Source organism: Wyeomyia smithii, chromosome 2 (genome assembly GCF_029784165.1).
Source record: "Wyeomyia smithii strain HCP4-BCI-WySm-NY-G18 chromosome 2, ASM2978416v1, whole genome shotgun sequence".
Classification (NCBI taxonomy): Eukaryota; Metazoa; Arthropoda; class Insecta; order Diptera; family Culicidae; genus Wyeomyia; species Wyeomyia smithii.
In genome coordinates, this window is record NC_073695.1 from 102,687,303 (window position 1) to 102,706,193 (window position 18,891).

An 18,891-nucleotide genomic window follows, 5' to 3' on the forward strand; every position below is an offset into this window, starting at 1 on the left:
TTATCGTCAAAATAAATAAGTCCAATAACAATGTCTGATAGGTAAAATACATTTTATTAATTAAGCCAAGCCAAATAAGCCATATATTATTAAGCCATAAATGTTCAGAATTTTATGTCACTCCAGCTCAACATATAGATATCGAAAACCTTGCCACCCCTAAGTGGATGGGAAACGGTATGATATTTTTAAGCGGCAGTGACGCCAGTAATGTGAAAAATATGATACAGCTATTTATTTAATATTTTGAAAAGTTTATCAATAATGCACGCATCGCACGCATTCTGCAAAAACAAATTAAATCGACCTGTGTTAATTAAATTTTTTAACTATACGTTTTGGTCCGCTTATTGTTAACTTGCGACATATATGGCATAACTAACCGTTTAAAACTCTCTTGAAACGGTTCAATTCAGTTTTGAATACTTTATATTTTATATGTTGACATGATTATCCAACTTTCCACGAGCGATAATGGCGGATAGATTCGTCATATAATGGAGGTCGTTAAACAACTAGTTCAATGAATATACCCATTGACCTATTAGTTTGAACCTCCGTTATATTTATGTCAAATCTATCCGTTATCACCGGTCGTGGAAAGTTGGATAGGCCCAACTGGTCTCGGAGAACGATGGCAATTGATCTTGGTGCAGGAGCAGAGTACAACAGATTAGAAGAGCAGGGATTAACACGAGTGGCACGATATTCCACAAGTCGATTCAACTGTTTGGCTTCGCCAACGATATCGACATTGTGGCTTGGACTTGTTAAGATGGCGGATACGTACATCGGACTGAGGGCCAAAACGGATTGGACTGGTCATAAATGCATTGAAGACGAAGTACATGAAAGCAAGAAGTTCCAGAGAAGGTAATGCTAACCTACAACCTAAGGTTTAAGTTGGTGTAGATGAAATGGAGGTTGTCGACGAGTTCATGTACCTGGGTTCACTGGTAACTGACGACAACGACACCAGCTTGGAAATTCATAGGTGCGTTATGGCAGGAAATCGCGCATACTTTGATCTCCGGAGGACGCTCTGATCGAGTAGAATTCGCCACCGTACCAAGTTGACCATCTACAGAACACTGATCAAACCGATAGTTCACACCGCTAAGATTGGCAGCAGTGCAGTGGGCTGGGTATGTCGTAAGGATGTCGACGATAGCCCTGTTAAGATGGTTGAAACCAATCCATTAGGTATGAGACGAAGAGGTGCACAACGGGCAAGCTGGACGGACCCTACGCAAACTGCAGAGCTGGCGAAGAGCAGCTTTGGACCGAGCGGAGTGGAGACGACTCTTAAGTGCAGCAAAGATCACACCACGGTTTGGTACTGTTTGTGCATATATAAAATATTGGCATTGGATTGAAAGCAAGGCAAAATTTAAGGATAATGAATGTCGAAAATTGTGTTAATATGCACACGAAATAAAATTAGATCGTTCGGACAAAATTCTGTTTAAAACCCCAAATTCCCTGATTGTTCTAAGATTTCCGTGACTTTTCCAGGTTTTTCTAAACAAAATCAAATTCCCTGATAACAGGTGCTAAACACCTTGTTAGATTGTCTCCAGGCTTTAGACACCCTCAGATATGGTAGGTCGCTATACAAGTGTGAGAGCGACATTTGCTCAGTTACAAAAATAACTTCCACAAGGCATAGGGTGTGTGGTTGATCGGGAATATGTAAAGAAAGCTAATTTGCTTCCGTTAAACATATTTAAAAGCATAAAATTAACTTCTTTTATTGATACGGCTTATTAGTTAATAATAGGCCGTATGAATAAAAGAAGTTACTCTGCTTCTTCCGTTCATTCATACGGCTTAATGTATGAAATGTTCATACATTAAGCCTATGAAATGAGCCGTTGCGGAACAGAGTGGTCTATGTGCCATCGAGCAAATTTGTCAGGAGAAGCAATTTCCGAGAAATCTGAATAAAATTCTGTTCAACGGATTCTTTCAAACAAAATGTTCTTATATAAAGGTTAGGAAGTGGTTTAACCTGTGAATACATAAAATTACCATTTTTTTTGGCTAAATAAGTGAATTTACCATACCAATGTACATAGACCACTCTGACTTCATATATATTTTACTGGAATCCTCGTATCGTTTCGGAACAGAGTGGTCTATGTACATAATAAACATAAATAAAAATGACGTTAACTCGTACAAAATGGCTGTACAAAGTGTCACATGTTAAATGATGTACATGGCATGTAACATGTGACGTGTAACATTACATGATACACAAAATGTTACATATTACATGATATTTGACATGTTACATTTTTCGTGTTACAATACGTGTAACATGTTACAAACCACGTGTAACATGTTACAGGACAAGCGACAAGTTACGCGACAGGTCACATGTAATATGTTACATGTCACATGTTACATGATGGTAATACCTCGATTTATATACATAGACCACTCTGCTCCGAAACAGAATGGCCATTCTGTTTCGGACGAAATTTTAACATGGTATAAATCAGCTTTAAAGTTCGATTTTTCGAAATTTTTATAGTCTCCTAACTTCAGTTTCTTGAGTAGATGCGGATTATGTAAAAAACTCATTTTTGAAAAACATGGTCTTTAGACCACTCTGTTCCGCAACGTCTCAAATTCTAAATAGAATTGATTTGTTTGTATGAACATAAAAATTTAAATAAACAGATTGAACGACTTTATTGCTGCGCATATAAAAGATGTCTATAAAAGAATTTAGTTTATGACTAGTTTTCAAAATATAACCTTATTATTAAATTCAAATATTAACCGTTTTTTACGCTCTGCTTCTGCGCGTCGAGTTGGTGCATTTCATACAGGCACCATGATTGCCATATCATTTTCTTATCTATCCAATACATCCCCTGCCGAGGGGGTTGGAAAATCAATAATTTTCCCCTATGAAACCGTGAAGCAGGAACCTACGAACACACTTGTCAAAATCAGCCAACTATTGCTGGTCGTGAATAGTATTTCCCTTTTGTTTTGAATTGTTTTTAAATACTTACCTGAAACACATTTTTGAGAATGTTAAAGTCGGAATTCCAGCACCAATTTTGGGTAACCAAGAAAGCAGTTCAAAGAAAGTTAGGTATGTATCAATTCAGCTAGCGAAAAGCGTTGAACGATTCCGCAATATGCATCATCAATTTAGGAACAAAAGAAGATGAGAACATTGTTGCATCTGACGGTGAATTGGATTCGAAAATCGAACTCTTCCAGTCTGTAACGGAGACGAGCCGACAATTGTATCGAATAATTGACCAGTATCAGGAACGTGTATGTATTCTGGCTCAGGAGGAAAATTCTTTTGGAAAGTTCTTGCGTGAAGTTAGCAAAGAGAATCCGACAACTGGAAAATTATTGTCGAATACGGGAAAAGCTATTTCCTATTGCGGACAGCAGCGTATTACGGTTCGGGTGCCTTTATTGCGACTTCATCATGATGTGCATACGTTCAAAGGTAGGGCTATCGCGGACACTCAGAACACAATTCAATTGATGGAAAAAGAGCGAACAGAGTACAGGGCGGCTCTCAGCTGGATGAAGTCAGTTAGCATTCAGCTGGACCCCGATACCGGTCGAGGATTGGATAAATTTCGGAAGGCCCAGCGGCATGTAAAAACAGCCAAAACAAAGTTCGATAAGTATACGTTGGATTGTTTGGAGAAGGTTAGTGGAAACTAATAAGCTTATTTACTTTGTCACCATACGCAAATTCATCATTTACAGATTGACTTGTTGGCAGCAGCTCGCTGCAATATGTTTTCGCATTCACTGGTTGGTTATCAAAATGCATTGTTACTGTTCGCGAAAAAGAGTAATGAAACATACAAAACAACTTTAAAAAGTCTCTCGAAGGATCCTCACTATAATTTTTCTATTCTGAGGGAACTGACGCAAGCTAATCCGAACGTCAAAGACCAGGAAGATGAAGATAAGGCCGATAAACCAGCGGACAACGACCAGATGTTGTTTTTTCAGGTTGATCGCGATTCTTAACCTTTTGTACTGTTTATTCAATATTTTCTTCATTCCAGGACGATTACAAAGATGATACCACAACTGCGAAACAGCCGGCCGTACAAGAGACAAACCCCAAAACAGGAGACGACTACACTAAGATTCCTTCCGAGCTAGATTTATTAGCTGGAGTCTCTGAACTAAATCTTCATGCGAAGCCGGAAGTTGTTCCTAACACCACGGATTTGTTGGACTTAACCATGGGGGAAGAGTTCTCGGACTTCCTTTCTGCACCAGCTCCTTTTATGCCATCAACATTGCTTGCTTGTTCGGAGTCGATGCAACTAGCCTTGAACGAATTATCCAGTTCACCCCCGAGCGAAAAACAAACCGAGAAAGGATCAAATGACATTTTTGGAAGCTTTTTACAAAGTTTATCGAAGAATTCGCAATCATCTACATCCTCGCCGGGTAACAGAGCTGATAATGACAAGCGCTTGCAAAAAGATGCCAAACCTGGCAAGGATCTCTCGGGATGGTATCAGCTTTTCGCCGAACTTGATCCGCTTTCAAACCCGGACGCTATTCCATCCAAAACTGACGCACCAACCAATAGTTCACAAGCCTAAGTTTAACCGCTAAACGGGAACATTTCTTGAGGGCAAGAAATCGATCACTAACCGATGTTTTTTTGCATTCCAAGACTTTTCCATTATATCTAGTCAACTGCTTCTACGCTCTTTGAATATGTATGTTATGTGCTATGGAAAGATTAATAAATGCGAATGTGCACCACTGATCTGTATTAATAATGTGTATTGGGTAACAATCGGCCGTCATCAAAAAAGCGATTTCTACAATAATTCGATCACTGGGTTTATTTCAGATCTCCCTGGTTATAAAGTAGTTTGCATTGCTGTGAAGCAGTATCTCAAGAATTTTGCGCGAGAAATGTTTACTTAGCTTTGTCAACTAAAAAATTAACAATTTTAAATATATACACAATTCGGTCCTAGCCTTTTCTACAGGTTAAGGGTGATCTAGTGATTTTGGAATCCCCTCAAGCCAGAGCACATTGAAATAGTTATCGTTTCGTTAACCTAAACGATTTTGGCATTCTCACAGTCTGCTCCGCTGAAAAAAGAACACTTCTCCTATTAAATGCCTTTCAACGCCATACTTTTAATAGTATTGGAAGAGTTTGCATATCAAGTGAATAATTTCTTATTTCTGTATGCGAAACTCTCAGAAATGACCATGCACTTCTCATTCACACTTAATTCAGTACTTTGTTTTTGTATCAAAAACTCTTATATTTGCTTGGCCAGTCTGGGTTTATAAAATACATCGATTTTATGAAATATATACAATTGGTGAATGTTTTATGTACACATAGAATGGTTTTCGCACACGCACTCGCACTGACAACGAGAGAGTACGATTTGATTAGAACTCAGTGACCAAATTTATTTACGATATTTTATCAAAAAAAAACAAAAACTTTCAACAGCATTTTATCTGATATCGCTCTCGTCCAGTTGCATTTGGTCATTACTCTCAAATACTAAATAAATAATAAAATTAGAATAAACTTAACAAATGTTGCTGCCAATCGGTACCTAATCGACTAACCCTGGTCATTTCGAAGAGATACAGCATTTTCCTCCGATTTTTTTCCTAGGCTTATTTTTTCACTAAATGAAGCCGTCATATCGTAAGGTATACACCAAGTGTCGTGACAGATACCACGTGACTGGAATGGCAGCTATATAGGAAGATACATTTAACCACACGTTTAATGATTAACAAGGGATCCATACGACGCTGGTAATGGTGGGGTGGTAGCTGTGTGTGTGACCTAACACAATAGAAGAAGTTCAGTGTTCGTCCGAGAAGTCAAACCTTAAAATCTCCTGCCGTATGCTGTGTAGTGTAGCAATCCATTGGGAGAAAAAGCAGAAACAAACGGAATTTATTTATTTCAGTTACCATCGATTGATGTTTCAGTTCACTCAGGATGAAACATATTACTGTGTCTCAAAAAGTAACAATGTATGTTACCGTGAGGTGCCCTAATTCCATTCGGCTCCTTATCCTGTGCACTTCGTATTAAAATGTGAAAAAAATATGTATAAATTTTAAAAAGTTTTAAAGTGTTTTTCTGTATATATTAAACCAACTTCAAACATATTTTTTGGAAAATCTTCTTATATTTGATATTTTTTTTACATTTTGATACGGAGTGCACGGGATAAGGAGCCGCACGGAATTAGGGCGCCTCACGGTAGCAACCGACGATATATATTGTAACTTTATTTTTTGTGGAACTTTGGAAATATGTACGTCGCTTTGTTAAATTGCTCACTGAATAAAAATTGGGGTGTAGGTTAGAATGAAAAGTTTTCATGGTTGATTAGTAAATAAGCAATAATAAATTAAATTTGTTAAGGATTTTAATTTTTAATTGTTGCTTTGGGAAATTTCTCAAGATGCAACTTTCATATCCAATGTTACGGGTGTTTATTTAAAATTAATAAATCGAATAACCATGATACCTGTGATGATACTATAAATTCGCCATCGTTTCTACAACTCATAATATTCTTGAACACTATTTAGTCTAACAAGGATATTTTTTATACAGTATCGTTTTAAGTGATACGAAAAAAATACAATTAAAGTTTCGTATACTAGGTAACAAAATTTCGAATTTTGGTTTCATGTCAACATGTCATATTTTGACCAACAAAACTAAAATGATCAAATAAGGCCAGCCAACTTTATTTTGGGATCTCCAATCGCACAACAACAAATATCAGGTATCTCCCATTGCACGTCAATAGAGCTAAGTATTTTACCAGTAGGATATTTAAATACTAGCGCTGCTTGAAATCCCTTATATTATCCCTTTTCCCTGATTCATTACATTCATCGAAATCACCCTATACGACCCTCCTGTTTCAAAACTTTTTAGAGCATAACGCAAGTAATTAGCAAAAGAGATCTCAATTAAGGACAGAAAACTTCTAAGAAGGTGGTGGTCTTTTACAAGTAAAAAGTTATCTACCAGTTTCCCTAGGTTAATCATACATTTTCCATTAGCTTCAGTTTAGTTCAGTCCGACCAAGCGGTACGAGAGTTCAAAATCCAGAACTTTTTTCATTTATTCTCTAATTACTTATTTTCTTTACGTACTATCTTCACAAAATATTTAGTATTTAAAAAAGTGACAATAAGTGTTCGGAATTCCGCTGCCTGCAAAATGCAACTTTTCAGCATTGCGCTTTAAAGAAATGGTGTCTTCAGCAAAGTTGTAGATAATTTTGACACAAAAAACTTTACCTAAAACACTTTTCTTTTAACTCCTCTTGCAAGTACGGACAAGGTTTTTTAAATCAAGTCAATGGAAAATGGTTTATAGGAAGCAAAAACAAGAAAACTATAAATCAATAAAAGTCCTCAATCTTCTTACAAAAATAGTTTCACACAAAACGTCTTTTCGTCTGCATTTTATTCGGGCAAACACGTTAGAAAATGGGACAGTACTAATTATGTGTGCTTTTATTTTTCAATTGCCAGCTTTTCATTCTTTTTTCAATCTTTTCTATCTTTCAGCCATATTTTATTCAGTTTCGTGTAGTTTTCTATCCTATGAATTTAGTCTTTGTTACAAATGAATAAATTATCGATGCGGAATCGATGAAGTCTTAGTGATATTTTTGCAATGTAGCGCACGCTGCTAGATGTAAACATCAGTATTACTTTTTAAAGCATTGACACCAAATTTAGCACGTATAGGACCGAGGACATCTTCCTGTTTAGTTTCCTTTGGGACAAAATCTAGTACAATTTGTTACTCTCCAAATGAAGAGTTAATATTACCGAATGATAGTCGGTTGTTTGTCGACTTTTGGTTGCTTGTCCAGGTTGTGCAGACAAGCTATCATGACAAATCGGGATATTTATACTTACTCTTCATAAAACTGAGAATCTCGAGGTGTCATGTGAAGAAGCTGTTCCAGGTTTTCCAAAATACCCGATTCTCGCAATGTCTTCTGCCTATCGCTTTTATCCATAAGATTACGTACTACAAACACAGCGCCCATCTGAAGTTTATTGTCAGACACGACCTTAAAAAACAGAACAAAAAAAATACTATTGCAAAACATTTCAACCGACAATCGAAAACATGAACTGACTAGAAACTCTCTTATTTTCTTGAGGATATTCTCGTCTTCCAGTACATAATCTTTTTCTCGAGCTCCAGCTGTAATATTGCTTATTATTATTAAAGCTTGCTCTTTTACTTCGGGTGGATGCGGTCCATCGAGCACGAGATTAACCTGTAGCCAAAAAGTATGTAATAATAATTTCATCAGCATAACTTCAAAACTCGTTTACCGCTCGTAAAACCTCAGATGCATGTTCTGACATAATAATTTCGATGTGCAAGGTATTGCTCAGCAGATTCCTCAGCAGTCCTAAAGTTTTCATTATCACTCGTTCATCAGAATCTCCTAGTAACTGGAATATCCTATCAGTACCTAATGTATTGATTATTTTTGATTTGACGTGCTGTTCAGCCTTTAAATTAAAAGGGGAAAATACATTATAACTTGTGCCAGATGTACCAGCAATTTCCAGTCTACCTGGAAGGCCATATTCATAAGTGCCCAACTGCCGTTCAAACGTAGTGCCGGGTCGCTATGCTTCGTCAACTCGCAAAGCATCTCCACAGCACCCGATTCAAGCATTGGCTCCTTTGCAGGTGAGAATTCCAATAACAAATTACAGATAGTTGACGTAACTACAGTTAAAAGCTCCAGCGAAGGCTCGCCAACCAATAAATCCATTAACGGACGCCACACTGAGTGATCCTAAAAAGAATATGTTGTTTGAATAAATAAGTCAAGGAAATAATAAACAAAAGAAACTCACTTGGAAAGTCGTTCTCAGCAATTGCACTGACCGTGACAATGAATGTAAACAACGGACTGCCGAAAGTCGCACCTTCAACATGGAAAAATTATTTAGAAACGAGGAAAAGTTTGAATCAACATGCAAAGTTACCTCTGGACATGTGTCTTTCAGACCATTCAACACTTCCTCCATTAAACCGTCCATTTCAATAATCCTTTTGCGAATATCTTCGTCATTGGCGGCAAGTGATGCAAAGCAACGGAAAGCACCCTGTCGCGATAATGGCGATGGACATCGGATTAGACTAGCCAGTGAACAAATCAAATGATTGCTTATAGCTGCTAACCTTTGCAATTCTGAATCAATCTGTAAACAATAGTTTCAAACTGTAACAGCGTACGTCATAACATGTGAATTCTTACTTCTGCTAAATATGCCAATGTTTCAGCAGCTGTTGCTCTGGTATCCTCGTCAAAATCTTCCGAACATAGTCGTGCCAAACTTGGTAATGTTTTATATACAATTCTATAGTCATCGGCTCGTAATGATCCGGAACGGTGCAGATAGGTTAGGCAACGACTTGCTGATAACTGAATTTGAACGTCCCTCGTTCGCGATAATAATTCCGTCAGGATATCCAATATTGATCGATTCTCATGAAAGGTCAGACATACAATATCGGACACGTACTTGTTGGTGAAGCACATTGCAGCGAGACACTTGAGAGCAGGTACTTGTAGGATGGTCAACTGGCTTATCATTAGTCGCGCAAGAAACGGAATCACGTTGGCCTGGCAAAGGTTCTTCTGCTGATGCGACGAGTGACAAAGTGGTACGAAAATGTTCGCCACATACACCTGACATTGTATCGAACTATCCGGAGACGCAAGATCTGGGAATTTGAGAAATAACTTTAATAGATAAACTTTTCAGTTCAATTTTATTTTTTAGCAGGAGCTTAATTTGATTTTTAGACTTTTTCGTGGGCCGATGATACCATGAACCTTTATGAACATGTTCGTTAGTTGTTGTTGGTTAAGACTAATGACATACTGACGCGTTGCGCGTTTGGGAAGTGGAATAAGCAGAAGCTTCGGGAAAGGCTTTTTATGACATACTGGAGCTTTAGTAAACCTTCTAGTACGGTAATTTACGTTTTTAATAAACAAAGACATTTTGCTGTACACCCATTCAACCGGAACTGTTTCAATCTACGTTTTTTCACGGACCTGCATATACGCGCGTCAAAACACTTTTCGTTCTGTTTCACCGCTCCTACGCGTCGTTGCGCTTCCACTATGGCTGGTTTGAGCGTTCTACATAGACGGACAAAGCAGTAGATCAGACGCGTTAGTGGCGCTTTCCGCTTCGCGACACGTTGCGCTTTAGTATGTCATTAGTATTTCGCAACATGATACTCATTGCTTACAATACAACAAACGTAACTAATAGCGTCACGATTCAACATTAGCAAAACACAGTAAAATACCCGAACTGGTAGCTTGAAATTATATAGGTAATTAAGATAACCTTATGTGCTTTTTTAAAATGATGTTTTCGTCATCTTAAATATATCACATGCTAATTTAAGCATGTGATTTTTATTTACAAATTTTTAGTTGGTTTCGAATTTGTATCAAAATATTACGCGGTGTTATGAAACATTACGCAACCCTTAAAAATTATAGCACTAAATGCTTGCAATACAAATAATCAGTTTCCAAAACCTACTTACGAATTAATCGCACCAGATTACCAATGTTGGAGTGCAAAAGTTCGATTGGTGCAAACGGGTATTGCAAGATAGTTTTTAATGCCCCTAAACAGGTCTCCATCAATCGTCGTTCCGTGTTTGGGTTCACCACAATTCCTAGCAACACTTGCACGGTCTCATAGTAAATTAAAGAATGCACTTGCGATTCTGTTCCTTTTGCTAGCGAACCGATTACGATTGCCGCATCCAAGCGTAGACTAGGTGCTTTCGTTTCCTCCCGAAGTAACGCTATCAATCTGGGAACGATGCCCTGCGAAATTACAGAGCCTTTTTTCTTATTCGACCCTATTACAGCATTCTTCAGGCAAACTATGGCTTCCTGGCACTTGTATGTATCGTCGGAGTATAACTCATCAATATAAGACCGAGAGTTCTCCACATCCTTTGATAAAAGACAAAAAAGAAGTATTAGCTATTGAAAATATTACGCAATAATGTAGGTTACAATAGACATGACTTCGCGGAGTTCAACAGCTTTGACTGTGATACGTGACCAAACAAAAAACACCGGCTTCAGAGCAGACACCGCCTGTCTCCGAATAACTGTTTTTCGCTCATGCACCCGCATTCATATGTATGTGATAGAGAGAGGCAAAACACCGCAACGAAAAAGCCGGAATGCATCAATGCGTACTTGTTATATACCACATGTATGTATGCATGTGTCAATATCGAGTGAATCAAAACTCTCATTCGAAACGTGTATGTGTGAATGAGATTGACAATTTTCCTGCCGACCAGGCTGTATGAAGCAGAATACTGCAAATCGCGAAGTAGAAAAACACGTTTTTCTGTACCAAGTCGCATTCGATCACTCACCATAAAACATGCAAACGGTTCCATGACCTATCAAGCACACTTTTCACTTAATTTCGGCTGAAAACGATGCAATATATTCCGATTTATTAGCTAAAATTGACGGAACGTCGCAGATTCTAAACACACGAAATTTATTTTTTCACATTTCTGATGGCATTTTTGACAAGTGACGGCTTCAAGTATCAAGTGAAACGCGCAGGGATGCAATGAAATCTTTCATAATGCTACACAGGAAAAAAACCCTAAAAATTGTGTAATATTAACTCATCTTACCGAACGTCGAGATCTGGTGTTGTCTCGAAAACAAAAAAATCGGAAAAAAATAACTTTCTGGGACTTAAAAATTTTTGAGCAGGGAAACTTATATCACATGCCCTATAATTATTTTCATATCACTGTAAATCTCACTTCACGGTGCTAATTTTTGTCACCCCACTTTAGGTGGAATCGGAAATAGGTTCAAAAAGTGAAGTGAGCGTGAGTGAAAAATATATTTCACCGTGAAGTGACTCCCGTAACAAAAACTTATATGAACGGTGAAATTGCTCAGCGCTGGAAATTCAACATGCTATTTCATGCTTACCAGAGTGCATAAAGTGGTGCAGAGTCTGAAGCATGAAAAACGCCTCAAACGCTGAACCAACGGGGTAAAGTCAATAAGCTTTACTGTTCGCTACACTTGTTAGAAAGGGTATTGTTACCATTGAAAAAAACATGAATTTTTCGTTGCATTGATCGTTGCACTATGCTGTAATAGTTGCTCTCGTCCTGGTTTGTTTCACTCAAATCCAGCTCGATTTGCATGTGCTTTTATTTAACCCTAGAACCCTAGCTTAGATCTACACTTAAGTCGCTTTTTACGCGGGGGATACATGCCGCGTAAATTTCGGAATCCGCGTAAAAAAAACGCGTAAATTCCGGAATCCGCGTAAAAAAAACGCGTAGAAAAAACGCGTAAAAAGCGACTTAAGTGTATTGTGATATTGCCCAGGTGTTTTCTGTACTCCGCACTTCATATTATTAGCAGTAACACTATTGAAGTAAGTGATACGCTTATCATTCATATCAGTGCTTATGTGTAAGTTTTTTTACATTTCCGTTTCAAGCTTACTGCTCTACTAGAACGAGCCTCTGTCCATCCTAACAATATCGCCTAATTACAATTACCCTGGAGAGAACTTTCATATGTTACTCACACCAGTTTTATTATTAGAGCTTTCTACGCCAGATCTCACCAATACAGGCTTAGTCTGTATCCTAATAAAATCGATTTTTTTCCAACCAAAAAATCAGCTGATATTCAATTTCGAAAAATATTGCACTTATGAATCCTAGTTCATTAGTGTTATCTGTTTTAACAAACTTTGTTTTAGTGGAAAACCAAATGAAATAAAACTAAAAATCGGCTTACAACTTGAATAAAAGCTCAGGGCAGGAGGAAATTTTTTGTAACTACCAGCGTGTTGATTATTTGCAACCAAAATTAAACTTGATTAGTGAAATCGACCACTAATACTAGCGCAGATAGTAAGGTCTATAGGCGTGTTGCCAACACAAGTATCGATCAGGATTCGATAACGACAAGTCGGATGAGAAAATGTAAAAATCGTATTGGCTAAATATCGATATTTTCAAGCAGCGAAATATAAAACGTGTACAACCCTAGAATATGTAAACAACCAAAAATTCCTTACTACACTGAACGCGCAAAACATTAGTTGAAATAGTATACTTTCGAGTTTAAAACTAAATAATGCTATGCTCCTTTTTGTACTGTTACTTGTTAGCTGTTGTAACAGCAAACTTCACAGATAAAGGTTTCATTGATGTACACATCCTAACATAATCCTTAGTACAAGGCGTGTCTTTGTTACAGAATGGAAAAACAACTGGTTTCCAGAGCCTCCTGCAGATATCACAAGAGCCACGACTGTCGTTACCACGGGATTTTCCAACAAGATAGAGTCAGTCCGAAATGATCATTTTGGTCGAATTGCTATGGGTGTTCAGAATGCGGAATGCGATGATGCCAAAACCAATTTAAAGATTGACTTTGATCCGTACAACATAAGTCACTCCACAGTATACCTATGTTTGGATAACAAACGGGATTACCGCGGGGATTACAATATGGAACCGCTGATTACACTTTTCGACGTTCCTAAAGCTTACGTGGCTATTCACAGATGTATGAATGAAAGCATTGAATATGACAATGGTATTCCTACTTAGTGAGTTGACATGCTACTGTAAAAAAAAATGAATAAATTAAAACTAGCTTTTTTCAGTGGAACTCACCGTCCGTTGTGGGCACGGTATGGCGAATACAAATATGTGCCGCCACAGCGATGGCTGCATAACAGTGAGCATGGAGCTGCAATAGCTCTGTTCCACCCTTGTGCCAACAAACATCAGATAGAAGAATTGAAGCAAATCGTAAAGGGTTGCCTTTACCGGCATATTATTACACCCTCGGATCTTCCCTCCAAAGATCGTCCCTTTGCCATTGTAACGTGGAACACATTGCTGGAATTTTCAGTTTTACAGCGCGAAATAGTGGAAGCTTTTATCAGACAGTATGCTCTGAAAGGTCCAGAACAACTTTCGAGGGATGGCCAATACGAGGAACTATTACTAGAGCCGGCACAAGTTGTCTCAACCATTGAGGATGAGGTTATTTGCCCGAAACATCGTCGAAGAGACTAACAGAAAATTGATACGCACTACTTTATCAAAAGTAACAAAAGGTAAAAATATTTGGACGAACATTTATTCTATTACAATATGAGGTGAATTTTGAATTCATTACTGTAATCACAAATTTAAACAGATATTGTAAAATATACGTGCAATATAACGTAGCAAAGCCTCATTTTATTTAATTTTAATTTGATTAGCAATGATCAAATGGTTTTTTTTTCTTTTTCTTTCTCGCTGTGTGGCGCAGACCGTTCAGTCCATATCAGCCAAGTCTTGTTGTGACAACTTTGAGTCACTGTATATATTCGACAGATTCGACAGGTGATGAAAATTCTTTTATTTCAGTAGCGGGTGGCGAAGTAGTTGGAGTGTCAAATCTATTCTTTATTTATATGCAAACTTTAATCTCGTTGATGAATTCGGCTAGTTGTTTGATCTCGTCTTCTTGGTTATTGGATAGTACTGTAATTAGGTCTTTATTTTTATCAATTATTGGATATTTTTTCCTAACAATATTGCATTTACGGCAGTGGTATAGAATGTGAATAACGTTTTCCGTTACATTACAGAGATCGCATTGGTCATTTGGTGTCAGTTTCCATTTAAAAAGTCGGTCTTTAGTGGCTGTATGTCCTGTTCGTAACCTTGATAACGTGATTATGTAATTTGTGGGTAAGTTAATTTGGTAGAACCATGGTTTCCGTTTAATGTCTTTCATTATTGTATAGTGGTAAATTCCCTTTTCCTCAGAGATATTTTTGTATCTTTGGTTCCATATGCAATATAATTCATTTTTTAAAGTCAGTGTTGTGTCGTCTTTAGTTACTGGAAATTTGTCTATTGTTTGTCTGGTTGTTCCTTTTTTGGCTGCATAATCAGCCCTGTCATTGCCTATTAATTTAATATTTAATTTAATATATATATTTAATATTTATATATTCAAGTTAGTGATTCTTTCAACAAAAGAGGTGTGCTTTGGTATTTCTTCGCAAAGTAGAATTTCGTGTAGTATGTCAATTATGGGCGTATTCTGGTGAAAGAAGGCTTTCACAATTTCTTTGAAAGCCAGATATTCAGCTCTATCTTTTAGAGGTAGTTCACCTGATTCAGCTAGTATAACGTGGTTTGGGGTTGATTTCAAGTACCTCATTGCGATCCTTATATATAAGTGTTGTACCGTTTCTAGTTTAGCAAAGGTCGATTTAGAGGTAGCTGTAATAACCGTCAGTCCATAATCTAAGTGGGGTTGTATAATAGATTTTGATATTTTCATCATAGTTTTTGGATGTACTCCATTCTTCTTTTTGCCTAGCATTTTAAGTATGTTAATTTTACTTTTGCATTTACCAACTTGTTTCAATATGTTTGTTGTAGTTTAATTTATAGTCTATGTTTACTCCAAGAAATTTATGGTATGGCTTATTTTCGATTAGGTGGTTTTTAATTGAGATGTTGGTAGTGGGTTGAAATTTATTAGTGAAGACCATTGTTGCACATTTATCTGAATTAATTGCCATTTTTAATAATTGAAAATAACTGTCTATTTGTGACAAAAAGCAATTCATTTCTTGATAGGCTAGTTGTAAATTTGTACTCTTAATTAAAACTGTTAAATCGTCTGCAAACTGTATGAGTATTCTTTTACCGTTGGTTAATGAATGAATGTTTTTAGTATACAAATTGAATAAGATGGGGGAGAGTGGACAGCCTTGAGGTAAACCTTTGTTGGTTGATCTAGTGATTGTTGTTCCGTTATTCATTTCGAGAATTATGTTTCGTTGTTTTAGGTAATAGTATATCCAGTTGACTATTACAGATGGTATATTGTTTTCTTTTAGATTTTGTAACAGTATGTTTAAATCAACATTGTCAAAGGCCTTCGATAAGTCAAGAAATGTTGCAACAATTACTTCGCCTTCTCTTTTGGAGTGATGAACATGTGAAATAAGTGTATTGACACAATTAATGGAGGAGATCTTCTTTCTAAAACCAAATGAGTATATAGGAATGAGCTTTGTTCTTTCTAAATAGTCTGATAATCTACATTTTACTGCAAAGTTTATTAGTTTCAGTATGACACAAAGCATGGATAATGGTCGGTAAAATGTTGTTAGGTTGGGGTTTTTGCTGGTTTTAATGTAGGTATAAGTTTGATGTTTCTCCAATAGTCTGGAATTGATCCATTGTTTACTACAGTGTTAATAATTTCAACAATTTTTATAGTTAGATTAGTATTTATATTTTTGAGAATATAAAAGGATATACCGTCTATTCCTGGTGAAGAGTGATCTTTCTTTGAATGTATTAGTTTATGGATTTCTTCAAATGTAATTTCAATTGTTTGTGTTGTTTCAGTCGGTCTAAATTGAATTAGGTTAATATTTTGAGGGAAGTTATTGTCAATGAACTCGTTAGCCATCTGGTCATCGTTCAGTAATAATAAATTGTTTTTTGACGGAAAGCCTCCGCTGATTCTTTCAACGGTATTCCAAAGTTGTTTCTGATCCATTTCCGGATTTATTGTGTCAACAAGTTTATTCCAGCTGATTCTAGATTGTTTACGGATCATTTGTTTAAGCTTTGCTCTAGATTTTCTGAATTGCAGGTAGTTTTCAACTGTTTGGTTTCTAAAGTAAGCAGTGAGGTATTTGTTAAGAGTGGTAGTATGTCATGTTGTGTTCTTATTATGTGTGGTGGGATTTCATTTATTTTTTCTATTGCTTTTGTTTTATTTAAACATATAGTACGTGTTTCAAATTATATTAGTTTATGGTTGCTACATATTTCCTCGTTGATTACTTTCCAGTCTACTTTGTGAGATATATCTTTTGATATGAGAGTAAGATCAATTGCTGACGGAATTGTGTTAGGCGCTTTGATAAGTGTTGGACAACCGTCATTCATGATTACAAATTCTGTGTTCTCTATAAGTTTTTCAATCAGTTATCCTCTGGGACAATTAGAATGAGATGGGTTCCAGATTAAATTGTGTGCATTGAAGTCTCCGGCCAAAACGGTTGGTAAGTTGGATTTTTCTATAATCTCTAATAATTTAATTAATGGTTCTTTGATGTCTTGATTTCTAATAGGGGAAGGTGGTATGTAAATAGATATAATCAATAGTTCTTTCTCCGTATTTAGGGTCTTGATTGCTATTGTTTCTAATGGGCTTAATTTTGGGAGCACGGAATCGTCAAATTTAATTCCATTTTTTACTAGTATTCCGACTCCACCGTATCCAGTTGGTCGAAGAGATTTTTGAAATTTGTATCCAGGGAAGCTATAGTGTTCGTTGGATTTAATCCATATTTCCTGTAAGAGTGCAATGTCTATTTGGTTGGTATTAAGGAAGTGATTGAGCATTTTTCGTGTATCAGATGGTCTGAGGCTGGTTATGTTTTGTTGTATGAATTTTAGTGTCCTGTACTTGTTCATATTAGTTTAGTGTTTTTGGAGGTGGTCGGGATTATTTGGACTTCCGGTTCTATGATAGCTTTAATTTGATCGCTAATATTAATCAAGAGTATATCCGAGTCTATTGAATTTTTTTTTGTTTTTATGTTGATTTGCGTGTTTGATTATACTGTTTTGTATTCCTTTGATTTTGTTTATTAGCGTGTCCAGGTTGAGTTGTTGAATAAGTTCGTTTTTAACTGTTTGAATAATTTTATCAATTTCGAACTGTTTCAGATTGGGCGGTTGAGTAAGTAGACTTTTATTGTATGTTGTTTGTGTTTTAATGTTTATATTGTTATCGGTAGTTTCTGGTTTATAAGTTTCGGAAACTGTGTTGTTTTCATTTACTACTGGTAGGCTCGGAAAGTCTCTGGCTGAATTAATTCGGTACTGAACAGAGTTATTTCTTGGAAAGCGGGTAGCGGCTTCTAGTAATGTCAGTTTTTCTTCTGCCATTAAGTAGCGTATTTTGTCTTGTCTAACACGTTCTGGGCATTGTCTGTCAGTGATTTTATGTGGACCATGGCAATGGATACATTTTGTAGGGTTCGTACAATCTTTATTGTCGTGTTCTGATGAGCAGTTTTCACAGCGGTTGGTAGCACTCTTGCATGTTTTTATTTTGTGACCGTATCTCCAACATTTCGTGCAGATTTTGAGCGGGAAAATATAATTATCGACTTTAGCATAAACTCCATATATAGAAATGAATTACGGTAATCTCTGCCCGTCTATAAAATTTTTTATTGTATTTGTGGGTGTAAGTATGTTATTGAGCATCCTATTAATTCGTTCTATTTTTGTAACTTTGCTGTTGTTGTCGGTTTTAATATTTTGTAAAATTTAATTTTCTGTTAGAGAGGTTGGCACTCTGTGGACAACTCCGATTGATTCTTTGAGCATGTTGGGTACATAAACTTTGTGTTTGAATTCTTCTGTTAATAGTTTAGAGTTAATCAATAATTCCGCATCTTTTGGACGATTGAAAGTAATTCGATATCTTCCTTGACCTGCTGGTTTTAAATCTTTGTAGTCTTTGATGCCAATTTTCATGAGGATTTTAGCCAATTCCATTGGATGTAGAATTTCTTGTTCATTGTTTTGTCTTTCAATGAAAAAAACAGAATGTGTTGTGTTTTTAGTCCATTCATCGGTCTTTGGTCTCTTGGTTTTCGGTGATTGTGTATTCTTGTTGTTGGTAGATGAAGGTTTATTCCTGTCTGTACTTGTCTGTACCT

General features: G+C 36.6%; 3 protein-coding genes and 1 long non-coding RNA gene across 6 annotated transcripts; 3 read left to right on the forward strand and 1 right to left on the reverse strand.

Annotated features, from left to right (window-relative positions):
* Positions 1-2,898: 2,898 nt before the first annotated feature.
* Positions 2,899-4,779, forward strand: LOC129722228 (islet cell autoantigen 1). The gene is made up of 4 exons (XM_055675524.1): positions 2,899-3,112; positions 3,176-3,693; positions 3,754-4,005; positions 4,062-4,779. Exons 1-4 carry the CDS (start codon positions 3,049-3,051, stop codon positions 4,611-4,613), a joined length of 1,386 nt encoding a protein of 461 aa, XP_055531499.1. The 5' UTR covers positions 2,899-3,048; the 3' UTR covers positions 4,614-4,779.
* A 68-nt stretch (positions 4,780-4,847) lies between these two features.
* On the reverse strand, positions 4,848-11,634 carry LOC129724045 (armadillo repeat-containing protein 8-like). Of its 2 annotated transcripts, none has more exons than XM_055678637.1 (10): positions 11,498-11,634; positions 10,640-11,060; positions 9,327-9,796; positions 9,055-9,270; positions 8,923-8,994; positions 8,634-8,861; positions 8,386-8,568; positions 8,184-8,327; positions 7,957-8,114; positions 4,848-5,907 (listed from the first exon to the last, which is right to left on the reverse strand). In XM_055678637.1, the coding sequence occupies exons 1-10, from the start codon at positions 11,519-11,521 to the stop codon at positions 5,862-5,864; spliced, it is 1,962 nt and encodes a 653-aa protein (XP_055534612.1). In that variant the 5' UTR covers positions 11,522-11,634; the 3' UTR covers positions 4,848-5,861. The 2 variants fall into 2 exon arrangements, with proteins under 2 accessions (XP_055534612.1, XP_055534613.1); XM_055678638.1 differs by having other exon boundaries at positions 5,748-5,924.
* A 1,526-nt stretch (positions 11,635-13,160) lies between these two features.
* On the forward strand, positions 13,161-14,363 carry LOC129725698 (uncharacterized). Its single transcript, XM_055681786.1, has 3 exons — positions 13,161-13,314; positions 13,374-13,728; positions 13,786-14,363. Exons 1-3 carry the CDS (start codon positions 13,251-13,253, stop codon positions 14,201-14,203), a joined length of 837 nt encoding a protein of 278 aa, XP_055537761.1. The 5' UTR covers positions 13,161-13,250; the 3' UTR covers positions 14,204-14,363.
* Positions 14,364-14,548: 185 nt separating this feature from the next.
* On the forward strand, positions 14,549-18,296 carry LOC129725701 (uncharacterized). 2 transcript variants are annotated; one of them, XR_008728148.1, is made up of 3 exons: positions 14,549-14,669; positions 14,767-14,869; positions 17,888-18,296. It is a non-coding gene; the product is annotated as an uncharacterized LOC129725701 (long non-coding RNA). The 2 variants fall into 2 exon arrangements; XR_008728149.1 differs by lacking the exon at positions 17,888-18,296 and adding an exon at positions 16,036-17,878.
* Positions 18,297-18,891: the final 595 nt, after the last annotated feature.